Below are 14,661 nucleotides of genomic sequence, written 5' to 3'. Positions count from 1 at the left end.
AAGCTTGTGGCCAAGGAGCCCTAGGACACTAATACAGGGACGACGGTGGTGGCTCAGCTTCCCTTCTCTTGTGGGAGCCCTCAGCTCTGGCCCTCAGCTTGGACAGCCCACTGCCTCAGCGAAACCAGCTCGACCCCGTTTGGACGGCTCAGGTGACACCAGTACACCCGTTGTAAGTCCCCACCCCCAACCCAAGGGAGCTGCGGTGAAGACTCGGCTCTCACCCTGTCACGTTTCTCATACAGACTAGGGAGTCGGACGGGTGCCGGTGGATCTGCAGGGGCCAGCTGCAGACACAGAAGAGAGAAATCACAGAAAGACACACGCTCGCTCCCAACCCCGTCCCGCCCCCTAGATTATTTTAAAATTCTTTAAAATTCAGAATGTTAATAACCAATTGCTTGTGAATAGCAAGCATCCCTATTTACTGTATTTTTCCATGCCGCGATGGTGATGGGCTGAGAAGCTGTCGAATACTGCTTCTGTTCTCATGTTAAACAGCAGACCGTGGCTGCAAACCTCAGCAGATCAGTCATTGAGATTCACCCTTTTAAAGACTGTCATCTAGGCGTAGAGGCAGACTCGGGGTGGATAATCACCACTGCCCCCTTCCAGTGCATCTCAAGAATGTGAGGTATTCTGGTCTTTGTGTAATATTGTTTCCAACAGCTCTGGCTTTTAGGGGAAGGAGCGGAGATTAATGAGTCCCATGAAAATACTAATTTCCATATATTAGAGATGAAATATGTTAATGGCTTAAACAGAGCTAATCTATAAGACTAAGAATGTAAGAGACAATTTTAAGGGCAGAGACTCCATATTGAGTTTTTGGCAACTGATTAGAATGCTGATGCTTCCCTGTGCCAGGAGAGGGGCTGGAGGCGGCACAGCTAGTGGCAGGACAGGATGCCTCCTGCATCAGAAACCCGGGGGAGGTGTCCCAGCCGCTGCTCAGAGCTGTGTGACCTTGAGCCATTGACTCAGCCTCTCTGAGGCTCCAATCCCTCATCTGCCTCGCTCTCCGAAGAGCCATGAGACTAAAGAGAGATGTATTCAAGTGCTTTGCCAACTGTAAGGTGTCCCACAAACGTTAGGAAGCACAAGGCCAAGGGGATTTGAACAGACTGAGCAGTGAAAACCTTCTGAGATGAATAACCGTTAAGCACAACGAACTCACGTGTTGAGTGAGCTTCCTAAGATGCCCTAAAAGAGGAAATCTACAGGCTTTGGGATGAGGCTTGTCGGCCAGCTCCCACCTACACGGCAGGTAGAAGAGCCTCTGGACCTTTGGTTCCTAAGTTGCTTGCCATTACTGTCTCCACTGGGGACCACAGCTGGTGAAGGGCACCTCCCCTCAGTACAGCCTTGACGATTTAGCGGCCAAGGTGGCAGGGCCACACTCGGCAGTGGTTCCCAGCAACCCAGTAAACTGGTCTGGGATCTGTCCAGCCACAGACTAGACGGCTGTGCTTGCAAAGGAGCCCACTCCGCGAGGACTGCCAGCCCTGTCCCCACCGCAGCTTTGGGGGAGAAGGCAGGGAAAGCCCGTCCTCCCCGTGGGCTCTCACGGCCTCCAGAGGCTCCTGTTTATTCAGGGGTACAGACATGGATCTCGAGGCGCGGTGGCATCTTCTGTAAGGGCACCTTGTCTCAGGAATGTAGGAAGTTTTGGCTTCGTGTTTCCTGTGTCCTCCTTCACGGTCCCCACGAGGGGACCTGCCGGCACTGCCTCGGATCCTGCTGTGCTCCCACTGAGGCTGGGCCCTGCCTCCCATCGCAGACTGACCTCCCTGCCTCTTTCAGCCTCAGACCAACTTCTCAGTTACGCCCCTTCCGGCTCCTTGTCCAAAGGCTCTGCAACCACCAGCTGACATGGTCCGCAGCGGGTCTGTATTGACTGCCATCTGCCCTGTGAAAGGGACAGGCTGCTGTGCCTTCTGTGGCCCCGCATTCCCGGTGTCACATTTGTTTGCCTCCCTCTTGCTAGTTCTCTTTATCTTTGGAATTTGTGCTTTTCACGCTGTGTATTTATTCTCAGCTTCGGCTTAATCTTGTGTGTTACTGTTTCTGGTCAGTCCTTTCTCTGTTTTTGGTTTTTTGGGGGTGGAGGGAATACAGGTGGAACAGACAGGTTAAGGGTTAATAGAAGCAGCTCCTCCGGGGACTCCCTGGGACTCTCTCACACAGAGAGTGTGGACATAAAGCAAATGCCACACCATTAGCCCAGAGATAATGAAACTAACCACCAAGAGTCACTATGGAGAAAGAGCTCCCCATCACTTTTTCTTTTTTAAAATATTTATTTATTTATTTGGTTGCACCAGGTCTTAGTTGCAGCAGGCAAGCTCCTTAGTTGCGGCATGTGAACTCTTAGCTGCAGCATGTGGGATCTATTTCCCTGACCAGGGATCAAACCTGGGGCCCCTGCACTGGGAGCGTGGAGTCCTATGAACTGCGCCACCAGGGAAGTCCCCCATCACTTTTTAAAAAATGAAGTATGAGCATATTACTGTCATATGTAACTGAATCAAAACTAATTTTTTCTTTAGTTTCTGTCGGCTGTTTCTGGGTTGCTCTCTGTGGTTTTCAAGTGCATATTATATACTCCAGAGGCAGAGACCCATCATACAAATGAAAATTCTCCACTGCTGGGTTGAACCACTGAAACGCATTCCCCAATTAAAATCGTGTGTGTGAGGCTACGTGACATTTCCCAGGTTTAATTATGTGGGGAAAAGAAACCGGGACAGTCTCTCCACCTCCAAACCAGCTCTTACTATGTTCTAGCTTTCTCCAGGCTCTGTTAATTTGGGTCTAGACATGAAAGAGGGCAGGGAAGGGCTGAGGAGTGTGTGTGGAAGCAGAAAGCTCCTCAGCAACAGGAACCAATAGCAGAAGACCCAGAAGGTCTGGGGCGGCCACTTGAGCTGAGCAGTTCTAGAAACTGGGGGCAACCGGCTGGACAGCAGGGTGTGAATGGGGAGGGCAGCTGTGCCTGGCAGGAGCTCCAGCTCCTCCCCAAGCAGGGGCCAGACAGGCTAGGCGCACCCATCTTCCTCACTTTCCCATCCCAGCCAATGGCACCACCGCCCCCTGGCTACCCTCACCCCGAATTGCGAGGCAGTGCAGCCAGCGGTGCAAGCACAAGCTCTACACCCAGACAGACCAGGGTTCCAGGTCTGGCTCTGACCCTTACAACTACCTGTGTGACCCTGAACAACCAACCTCCTTAGCTTTTCTCAGCCTCTGTTTTCTCATAAGCAACGTGGCAATCCCTTCCTGGTACAGTTGTTGAGAGAATTAAAAAGTGCTTAGAACATTGTTAGCAGTCAATGAATGTCAACCATTCTTACTGTTGTTGATGCACACGCACACACACACACACACACACACACCCCAGAATTCTGGAGCTCATCCTTGATTCATTCCTATTTCACAGCCTCCAGTTTTAATCAATCACCAAGTCCTAGAACTACCGCTTTTTGCATTTTGCTTCGTTGTTCTATGGCGTAAGAACGATGCAGTAACACTATAGGGGACAAGCTCTCAACTGCAGCACAACTGAACACACAGACTGTCATCTTTTATAATGGCATTTTACTGTTTGAATAGCTACGAATGCCCGAAGCCATAATTCTGCAGTAATTACCATATCTTTGAGAACTTCCTGCACCATCAGTGAGAAGACAATTTGAAATTACCAGCAAACACCTAGTTTCTTCTGAGCCAACTGACTCTTTTCTAAGCCTGCCTGCTGATAAAAGGTGGCACATGTATTCTGCCATAACGGTAATATGGCTGGCCTCCCCAAATTACTTGGTGTTCTGCAAGAAATAAAAATCTCAGTTCCACATACCTAAACCCTTTTTTATCACATCTCAGAATCCACTCTATTAAAGTGAAAGCTAGAACAACAGTCCCCAGTATACTGAGTACGTAACTGATTTGCCAAGTTGTCCTCTGCTCCCTTTCTCTGTGAAATGAAGGCACACGAAAGAAGGGACTCCTTGGGCAGCCAGGAGCAAACCACTGTCACCACAAACTCATTTGGTGAGGAGATGAGTCACCAAGGTCTCCAAAACCCCCTTTTAAAGGCTATTTTTACCCGTTTGTGAATGGATTTTGGAAATCCTTTAACCCCCACGTTTCTATGACACTTTATTTTCAATACGATCCATTTCCTTGTCACTCGGTCCTTTTCTGTTATTTAGTCTATAAATGCTACCTACCCATCACCTACTGTGTCGACGCATAAAGGTAAGCTAAAGTACTCACATTTCTGACCCACCAGTTCGCAGTCCTATCCTCAAATTCTCCTAGTTCTGGCTCCCAGCTTTTGTACATGCTGTTCTCTCTGCCTAGAAAATTCTCTCTCTACCCTAACCCCCTTTGCTTTACTAAATCCTTCTTATCCTTCAGAATTCAGTTTGGACTTCATTTCCCTCGGGATGCAGTCCCTGACCCCCAGATCAGAGCCGGTTGTGGCTTTATACCAGGCTCTCCCACACCGTCCTGTGCTTCCCAAATTCACAGGACTTACACATTACACTCTAATTGCCCATTTATCTGTCTGTGTCTCCACTAAACCGTGCCTCTGAAGACAGGACCGCATCCATCTTGTTCACCATTGTATCCCCAATGTCTAGCAAACTGCCTACTCATACAGGGCGCTTAATAAGTGTTTAAAGAATGAACACATGAGTAATTTGACAGCAAGCAAACTGTAAAATATTTTTATAACTGCCTTATAATAAGATCCTCAAGTTCCAAGTAAAATGCTTAAGAGAATAACATCTAATGAAGTATTTTTAATCTGAGATAATTACGAAGTCAATCAGAATATACCCACTCCTAATTTAAGCCAAGTTTGTTCTATTCGTTTAATGGAGTTGGCTAAATAGAAACTCAAATAAGTGCTTGTTAATTACGCTAATTAACAAATGCTTGAATTAAAATATACGAGCTATGTAAAACCTAGTTAAAATATGAAGTTATGGGCTTCCCTGGTGGCGCAGTGGTTGAGAGTCCGCCTGCCGATGCAGGGGACGCAGGTTCGTGCCCCGGTCTGGGAAGATCCCACATGCCGCGGAGCGGCTGGGCCCGTGAGCCATGGCCGCTGGGCCTGCGCGTCCGGAGCCTGTGCTCCGCAACGGGAGAGGCCACAACAGTGAGAGGCCCGCGTACCGCAAAAAAAAAAAAATCTGAAGTTACTATGTGCATGCAACAAGCACATAGTAGGTAAAGTAGTTTCTCAAAGGGATAGTTTTTGTTGCCTCAATTATTCGTGGGGTTTCTCTAAACAAGTAAATTTCAAGATGTCTGACGTAGTACTTCTTGGTGATGGGGGGTGGGGAGTGAAGAATGCTTTATCTCTGGAAACATTTTCTTCTCAACTGTTGGCAGTGTACAACTAAGAAATTCTATAGGCACTACAAAAAAGAGATATTGTATCCTACTGCCCCTTAAGAATCCATTGGTGGATCTCCCAGATGCATGAAGAAAGCCAACAGAAGATGTCTTAAGATTTCATACTTACTTTATGCTCTGCTTTATTTGCCCAACATGTCAATAGTGGCATTTATTTCAATAACACTGGAATTCATATTTCAGCTCCAAAGTTATCTCCTTAAAGAATTCTTTCACCAGGTCAAATCCTATATATTCTTTCCCAGAACTATTAGCCTCTCACATTTTAAAAAACAATTTGATTAATCTATCAAATTTCTCCAGAATTCTAGAACTCAAGCTGTGTGAGGACAGGAACTATGTCTGATTTTGCTCAGCACTGTATCCCCAGGGCCTGGTACAGAGTCTTATAAATAATAGGCACTGAAAAAGACAGAGACCTGACAGGCAAATGATCACATAAGCCACTTTTCCCTGAGAGCACTTGTTGAGTTCAACAAATTCCAACTTTCATTTTGATGGCCTTGAAAGGTGATAGGAACAGAAATTACTGCACACAAGGTGGGGCATCTAACAAGAGATACTCCTTACAACAAAGTGGAATCCAATGGCTATGCATTGAGAATGAATTAGAAATGAATCATCTCTTATGAGGAATTTAAGTCTGAGATTAACCTGGGTATTCTAGAAAACTTCAAGCCATGACCTTGATTTACCTAACCAGTATGGTGGTGCAATAGAACCTGGCACTTGGCAGAAGCAAAAAACAAATTCTTGTGTTAACTGTACAAATAAATTTTCAAGTGTCATGACCAGCACATAGTCAAAAATAATCAGGTACGTTGGGACTTCCCTGGTGGCACAGTGGTTAAGAATCCACCTGGCCAATGCAGGGGACCAGGGTTTGAGCCCTGGTCCGGGAAGATCCCACATGCTGCGGAGCAACTAAGCCCTTGCGCCACAACTACTGAGCCTGCGCTCTAGAGCCCACGAACCGCAACTACTGGGCCTGCGTGCCTAGAGTCCATGCTCCACAACAAGAGAAGCCACCACAATGAGAAGCCTGCACACCACAACGAAGAGTAGCCTCCTCTCTCTGCAACTAGAGAAAGCCTGTGTGTGGCAACGAAGACCCAATGCAGCCAAAAATCAATCAATAAATAAATTTATTAAAAAAAAATCAGGTACACAAGAAACATAACATCATGAGCACAAATCAGCAGGGCAATAGATAACAAAAACAGACCTGCAACAACCTTAGGTGCTAGAATTACCAGAGAGTACAATATGCTGGGAAATTAAGAAACACACTTCTACATTTCTTCATGATAGGAATCAGACTGTATTTTGAGCCAAAAGACAATGAAAATATTATCAATACCTACCAAAACTTGTGGTTCAGTGCTGAAGCCACTTCAGAAAATAGTTTGTCAATTCCTCAAAAAGTTAAACATAAGAATTATCATATGACTCAGCAGTTCAACTCCTAGGTATATGACCAAGAGAAATGAAAACACATGTTCACACAAATTCATAACAGACAAAAAGTGCAAACAACCCAAATGTCCATGATGAATGATTAAACAAAATGTGGTATATATCCATATAAAGCAGTATTATTCAGCCATAAAAAGGAATGAAGTACTGATATATGTTACAACATGGCTGAACCTAAAAAACATTATGATAAATGAAAGAAGCCAGACACAAAAAGCCACGTATTATATATTCCATTTATATGGGATATTCAGAATAGGCAAATTCATGGAGACAGAAAGTAGATTAGTAGTTGCCAGGGGCTTGGAGGAGGGGGAAATGAAGAGTGGCTACTAACAGGTATGGATGTCTTTTTTGTGGAAATAAGAATGTTCTAGAATAGGATAGTGGAACCTTGTGAATAAACTAAAACCACTAAATTGCACACTTTAAAAGGGTAAATTTTATGGTATGTGAATTATATCTCAATTTTAAAAAATTGTGGATTGCAGCTATGTAAAGGAAAATGTATAGCCTTAAATGCATGTATTAAGCCATTCTTAATAGTTCCTATCAAGAATACTTTCTAGTTTACTTACTATTTTTACTAGTAAGAATTCTACACTAGTTTGCTTGCCATTCCTAGTAACAAAGATATGCTCGAAAATATCTGCAAGAAACATAGACCTATGAAAAGCAATAAAGCAGATTTTAAAAGAACCAAGTAGAATTCTAGAAATGAAAAATACAATAACTCAATAAAAAATCCGATGGGAAGATTTAACCACAGATTAGACATAGCTGAAGAGAGAATTAGTTAACTGGAAGGTAGGTTGGGAAATAATTACCCTGATTCATGCAACAGGTATGCTGAAGTATTCTGTTGTGAAGTGTCATATCTGAAACTTACTTTCAAAGGGCTCAGCAAAACATGTTTTTGTGTGTGTCTACCTACATAATGTGTATACAGACACACATGTGTTTAGCAGCAAAGGGAGATAAAGCAAACATGGCAACATGTTAAAAATTGGTAAATCTGAATAAAGACTATATGGATGTGCAATGTACAACTGTACACTGAACATTTTTATGAACTATTCTATTCTAAAATTTAAAAATGGTAAACTAGCAAAATGGTAGCACTTACAATAGCATAAAAATATCAAGAACAAAGAATTAGGTCTTTAAAAAAGAAATAGAAGCCCTATGTGGGGGAAATAATGAGCCTATCGAAAAACATTAGGAGAACATTTATATGGACATAGAGATATACCATGTTCATGGATTAGAAGATTAAATTTTTAAAAACTCCCCCAAATTGATTAGTAGACTTAATGCAACTTTGTTCAAAATCTAATAGGGCTTTAGAAAGAACTTGACAAGATGATTCTGTAATGCATACGGAAGACAAAAGGGCCAAAAATAGAAAAACCCTCTTGGATTCCAAACACTACACACTGTATTTTTTTTGTTCTTACCTCAGTGGTGGCTCTTTCTCAGCTCCTTCATTGGTTCCCCAACTTCTTCCTGATCTCATGTTAGAATGCCCCAGGGCTCAGGCCTTCAACTCTTTTCCACTTTCACACTGACTCCTTTGGTGATTTCATGCAGTCTCATAGCTCTCAATAAAAATCAACTACTAACTCTCAGCCTCCATTCCAATCTAGACCTGTCTCTCAAACTCACTCTCATATCCAACTGTTTACTTGATATCTTTAATTGGTTATCTAATAGATATCTGATATTTAACAAAATGGATGCCTCAATTTTTTTTCTGTCTTCAACTTTCCTCATCTCAGTTGATGGCAACTTCATCCTGAATTTTAGTTGCTTAGTCCAATACCTTGTGTTCATCTTTGACTCCTCTCTTTCTCTCATATATTTTATACAACCCATCAGCAAATCCCTAAACGAATCACTTCTCACTTTCCTTTACTATGCTCACCCTGGTTTGAGCCACATCAGCTCTTACCTGGCTAACTTCAACAGCCTTCTGATTGGCTTACCTGTCTCATCCCATGTCCCTGCACTAACAGTCCCCTCTAGTTCCTAACCGAGTTTGCATGATGAAAATCAGTTTTGATTTGGGAGTGGCACCCAGGGCATTAGAATACTTTTTAAATGTCTCATACTTCTTCAAAATTATCAGATATTATTTTGCCATTTGGCTAGTAATTGTTGAAACTGAGTGACAGGTACACGGAGCCCTTTACACTATTCTTTCAAATAAATATGAAATGAAACGAAAGCTTCTCTGGTGACTCTACCACTTTTTTTTTCTTTTTTTTTTTTGGCTGCACTGCTTGGCATGAGGAATCTTAGTTCCCTGGCCACTCGCCCTGCAGTGGAAGCACGCAGTCTTAACCACTGGACTGCCAGGGAAGTCCGCTGGTAACTCTGATCTGCAGCAGGATTGAGAAACAATGGTCTGTAATCCCAAAACCAGAGCATTTTCCCTATAAATAATTGAGACATTTCTACTTGAAAGGCAGTCTTAAAGAATTTAAAAGATACATGTAAGATGAAAAACACCAAATTTATTTTCCAAAATACAAGAAAAAGAGTGCACATTTAAATTCACTTTGCAATATACATTAACAACAACAACAACAAACCACCTGTTCCATGTCCTACTTGTCTCAACTTAACTCTCAACCAACAGTGGCATTTGCAAGAAGGGAAAGATTTCTGGCCCTTGGTTTGCAGAACCTGAAACTTGACATTAGAACATGTGAAATGTACACTCCAGACTCAGTTCTTCTAAATCAAGGCAAAGCTTTGTTAACAATGAATCTCCATACAGATGGAAAATGAAGGGCTTCTTACTACCAACTTATCCAAAAGCTCTAGAACAGTCATTTGCAGTTTGAAGTCTGACCACAACTTTCACTACTGCTCAATGTATTTTGAGGTAAAGTACAGAGCGTGGAAGAATGAAATTCTCTTCAGTTTCAAATGAACTAATATCTAAATCTGAAAATATTATCAAAGGTGATTCTTTGTCTCTGTAAAAAATAAACCACCCAAATGAATTTATTGGTTTGAAATATACTTGTTTAATAAACCTGACAAGGAAAAATCAAACCAACAACCCTATTTTTACCATAGTAATGAGAAACTATAAAAGGTTAATTTCTTAGTCCTTGGGAAGTGACACCACATGAGTTCTATAAAAAAATGGCTATTGAGATTGTTAGACTCAATGTGAGCACCCCTCAGAATACTGGGGAGACTGCAGAGACTTGTCTATTTGTGGACTATTCCCACTCATGCTTACCAGATGGTTATTGATGACATTAAGTTCTTGTATCACCGTGCTCAGATCTTCATGTAATTTAACTATTGCATTTTTCACCTCCCTTAGAAGAACGTTAGTGGAATCGTTTGTTTCAGGCTCCCTAGGCAGGTCTTTGGTTGCCTGAAAACTAGAACAGGACATAGAGGTGAAATGGTCTACATTTTGGGTGGAAAATGCTACCCAATTACTGCTAGAAATAGGACTTGTCTTCTTTTTGGCAGAATCAGAGTTGTCTGGAAGAATTTCCAGTAGGTTGAGGTGGTCATTTTCCTCTTCATCAGAGGACAGTGGGCCCCTAGGAGCAAAAGGGTGATGAACCCTGGCTGTCTTATCTTTAACAGAGGCAGAAGAAGATTGTTGATGGAACAAACTCCAGAAGGAAGGTCCGGCCAAAATTGGGGGTGAGAGATGAACAGACTTCTTTGGAGAGGCTGAATCAGGAGATGACATGGATAAAGTAGAAAAGGAGGATGCCCCCTTAGAGGCAGTTGAAACTAAAATGTATAAATGACAAAGATTAGGCAACATACAAATGACAGTAATAGCTAAAATAATTTTACAATGTAAAATCCTATCTGGTCTCAACTTAAATAAATTACTTAGAATTTTATATGTTAAATAGTCATAATAAGCCCAAATAAACCCAAAGCAAGAAATAGAGAAAATCTGAAGCTGTGTTTATGTGTCAATAATTCCACGGAAATGAAACTAAAATAGGAATATCAATATTCATCTTGACTCTCAAACGTTGCCCAATATATTTTTACACTACACTTATCAGAGAGAGCAGAAAAGTAAAGTATTACATGGTATTCTACTCACTGCCAGCATTTTAAGTTGACATTTAAAGTAGAAAGTGTGAGAAACCTGTAACTTAGATTCCTTCTTTTTTTTTTTTTTTGACAGAAAATATTATGGCAAAATGAACAACCAACTACAAGTACCCCACAGTTATAAAACTAGTCTTTTTCTCTTAATGGTCAAATATAGTCAAGACTGAGTCCAACCCATCTGAGATCCAGGACACTTCAGCACATGTATATAATTTTTTTTTTCCACCAAGAAACTGTAAGTAAAATAAAAAGCATTCTAAGCCTATTTTCCATAAAATTAAAAATCTGATAACGTTTTAAACTTCCCTTCAGGCAAAATCATATTAAATCTCTTCTTTCACACTTCATTCCAAATCATTATTTCCCAAACTGTTCTGGGGAACACTGTGTTCCTTAAGATGTAAAAAGATGTTTCGTGAGAACAGGGCTTCAAGGTCAAGACTAGCCAACTGCATACTGTGCCTCCCATTAGGAGATTAATAATGTCCGTTAGCATATTTAAGGTTCTGAGAAATCGACAGTACAGCTGCCTCTTGAACAACATGGGGGTTAGGGGCGCTGGTCCTCTGCACATTTGAACATCCCTGTATAACTTACAGTTGGCCCTCCATATCCAAGGTTCTGAACCAGCAGATTCAGTCAACCTCAGATCCTGTAGTACTGTACTACATGTTCATTGAAACAAATCATGTGTAAGTAGAGACCCATGCAGTTCAAACCCAAGTTGTTCCAGGGCCACCTGTAATTTATTCAAGTGTTCTCCAAACTTTCTTGGGCACAGAACTTTTTCTTGTCTCCTTGGAACGTCTATTTACATTCACTTATGTCTTAGGTGGTAAAAATTGGCAAATTCCAGTGTTAAAGTCTTTGTAACTAACTCTGGGCTTGTTACTTAAAAAACAAAACAAAACAAAACAAAACAAACGTATTCACTGTAAGTCATAGAAGAGGGGAATTAATGCTTACCATTTAGCACTTATCTTTCTATAGCAATTTTATTTTACATATTCATGTCCCTCTAAACTAAATTGGACCTCCTGTAAAACACGTGGCCAGGGCAGGCAGCTTCTGTTTTCTGCTTCAAAGCTCTCTGAGGCCTATCTCCAGTTCTCAGGAAAGAATTCCCATCACAAAACTTTTGGGGGTGAAATGAGTATTCTCAGCTGATGCAGCAGCAGGACACAAAAAGGAAAGTAGGAACTTCATGCACACACGGTCAAGACAGGACAAGCACACTTAGGACTCTAGGTCAGGCCTATCCAGACATTCTATCCTTGGATTAAAAAGACGGTATGTGGTAATGGGCATGCCAATGACGAAAGCCTCAGCATATCTGTGTTCTGAGTCACACAGCGACACTCTGAGCTCCACTCACAGCTGTCATCTGACATGTCCCTTCGCCATCCTCCTGTTTTCTATATCTCAGGTCTTTCTCTTTTTCTTGGTCTACTCTCGTGCTGGAGTAGCACGTTCTCCAGTAGTTCACTGAAAAAGAACGTGCGAGCAGTAAGATTTTGAGAACTTGCGTGTCTGAAAATGTCCGTGTTCTACTTTTAGGCTTAATGATATTTGGTTAGGTAAAAAATTCTGGGCCAGAAATCCTTTCTTTCAGAATTGTGAAGGCAGAATTCCACTGTCTTCTTGCTTCCAGTGTTGCTGCTCTGGAGTGGGAGTCATTCCATTCATTGTATATAACTGTATGTAACGGTTTTATCTCTGAAGTTTCGTGGAATTTCCTCTTTGTCCACCGTGTTTGGAGGCTTCTCTGTGTGCCCCAAGGGTGACTTCATTGAGGTCAACTGAAAGTCAACTGACTTTTAATCAGGAACTCATTTCCTTCGGCTTTAGAAACTTTTCTTTACTGCTTTAATAATTTATTTTCTCCTCTCTGTTTTCTGTGTTCTTTTTCTGAACCTCTAACTAGTCCAGGTGTTAGATCTCCTGGACTAGTCCTCTAATCTTGTCTCCCATCTTCCCTACATTTGTCTTTGTGCTCTACTTCCTCAGAGAGTTTTGTCAACTTTAGCTTTCAATCCTACCACTGAGTTGTTAATTTCTGCTATTATATTTTTAATTTCCAAGAGCTATTATTTGGGGGTTCTCAGAAATTCTTTTTGTAGCACCCTGTTTTTGTTTCATGGGTGCCACATATTCTCTTATCCCTTGTTTCAATGTTCCACGTTAGAAGTTTCTTTCAGATGTCTGGAACACCTTGCTGTCTGCTTATGATTAAGAGTGAAAAATTACAAAGTTGATTGGAAGCTCTGAGTGTAAGTGTGAGACTTGTCAACACTGAGCTTCAGTGTATAGTCATTTCAGTGGGTCATCTGTTGGGGAACCACTAATGTCAGTATCTTTGGTTCTTTCCTCTGAGCGTTATAGGTTCTTGTGAGAACAGTTTCTCTCTCCTGCCTAGAAGGTAAAGATCTGGCTCTCAGTGTGCTGGGAGTCTAGCAGGGAAAGGAGACGGGGTTCTCAGCATTCAGCATTTGGTTTGCATATGGTCACTTAATCCTGTAGTGTTTGTTATAGGACCTGCACACTCAACTCTACCTAGCATCTCTCATTTCAGAGACCCTCCACCTACCTTCTCCAGAAAACAAATCTCCAGACTTCTGCCAGAGGTTGTGAGAGTGGGTGAATATTCAGGGCAATTGTTCATCTGTTTGGCATGGAGGAAAAGTCTAAGGACTTAAATTGCTTTTCAAATAACTATTTTCTAATTCTCTTTATTTAGCACCACACTCCAATAACAACGTGTGGAGTAGGCTTTATAACCCCATTTATTTTATTTTTATTTATTTATTATTTTCATTTTTTGCAGTACGCGGGCCTCTCACTGCTGTGGCCTCTCCCGCTGCGGAGCACAGGCTCCAGACGTGCAGGCTCAGCGGCCATGGCTCACGGGCCCAGCCGCTCCGTGGCATGTGGCATCCTCCCGGACCGGGACACGAACTCACGTCCCCTGCATCGGCAGGTGGACTCTCAACTACTGCGCCACCAGGGAAGCCCCATTTATTTTATTTTATTTTTAAATAAATTTATTTTTGGCGTGTTGGGTCTTCGTTGCTGCACGCTGCACGCGGGCTTTCTCTAGTTGCGGTGAGCGGGGGCCACTCCTCGCTGCAGTGCACGGGCTTCTCATTGCAGTGGCTTCTCTTGTTGCAGAGCATGGGCTCCAGGCGTGCAGGCTTCAGGAGTTGTGGCACGTGGGCTCAGTAGTAGTGGCTCTCGGACTCCAGAGTGCAGGCTCGGCAATTGTGGCACACGGGCTCAGCTGCTCTGCGGCATGTGGGATCTTCCCGGACCAGGGCTTGAACCTGTGTCCCCTGCATTGGCAGGCGGATGCTTAACCACTGCACCACCAGCAAAGTCCCTATAGCCCCATTTAAAACATGAGGCAAAGGTATCTCAAAGAGGCAAAGAAACTTTCCCAAGATCACAGGACTAAAAAGGGGCAGAGATGAGACTCAAATTCTAGTCTCTGATGTTAAACCATATAATCTAACCCACTAAGCTCTAAGTCCACACCATTCTACTATATTATAATTATTTTTACAGTATTAGAGAATTATGTTAAATTCTGGATATAAAATTGAGAAGGCAGGCAACCAGGATGATGAGGGAATATGACAACCATTCCTTATA

General features: G+C 42.5%; 1 protein-coding gene across 1 annotated transcript in view; it reads right to left on the bottom strand.

The window, feature by feature from the left end:
- Nucleotides 1-10,081: 10,081 nt before the first annotated feature.
- The window catches only part of ENTHD1 (ENTH domain containing 1), a 98,702-nt gene continuing 94,122 nt past the window's right edge, over nucleotides 10,082-14,661 (bottom strand). Inside the window, exon 6 of the mRNA XM_032645430.1 lies at nucleotides 10,082-10,674. Coding sequence (XP_032501321.1) covers nucleotides 10,082-10,674 — 593 coding nt within the window. The remainder of the gene's footprint in view (nucleotides 10,675-14,661) is intronic.

The sequence above is a fragment of the Phocoena sinus genome, chromosome 10 (assembly GCF_008692025.1).
Source record: "Phocoena sinus isolate mPhoSin1 chromosome 10, mPhoSin1.pri, whole genome shotgun sequence".
NCBI lineage: Eukaryota > Metazoa > Chordata > Mammalia > Artiodactyla > Phocoenidae > Phocoena > Phocoena sinus.
Note: the sequence above shows the minus strand (reverse complement) of the source record. Positions and strands in the feature narration are given on the sequence as shown.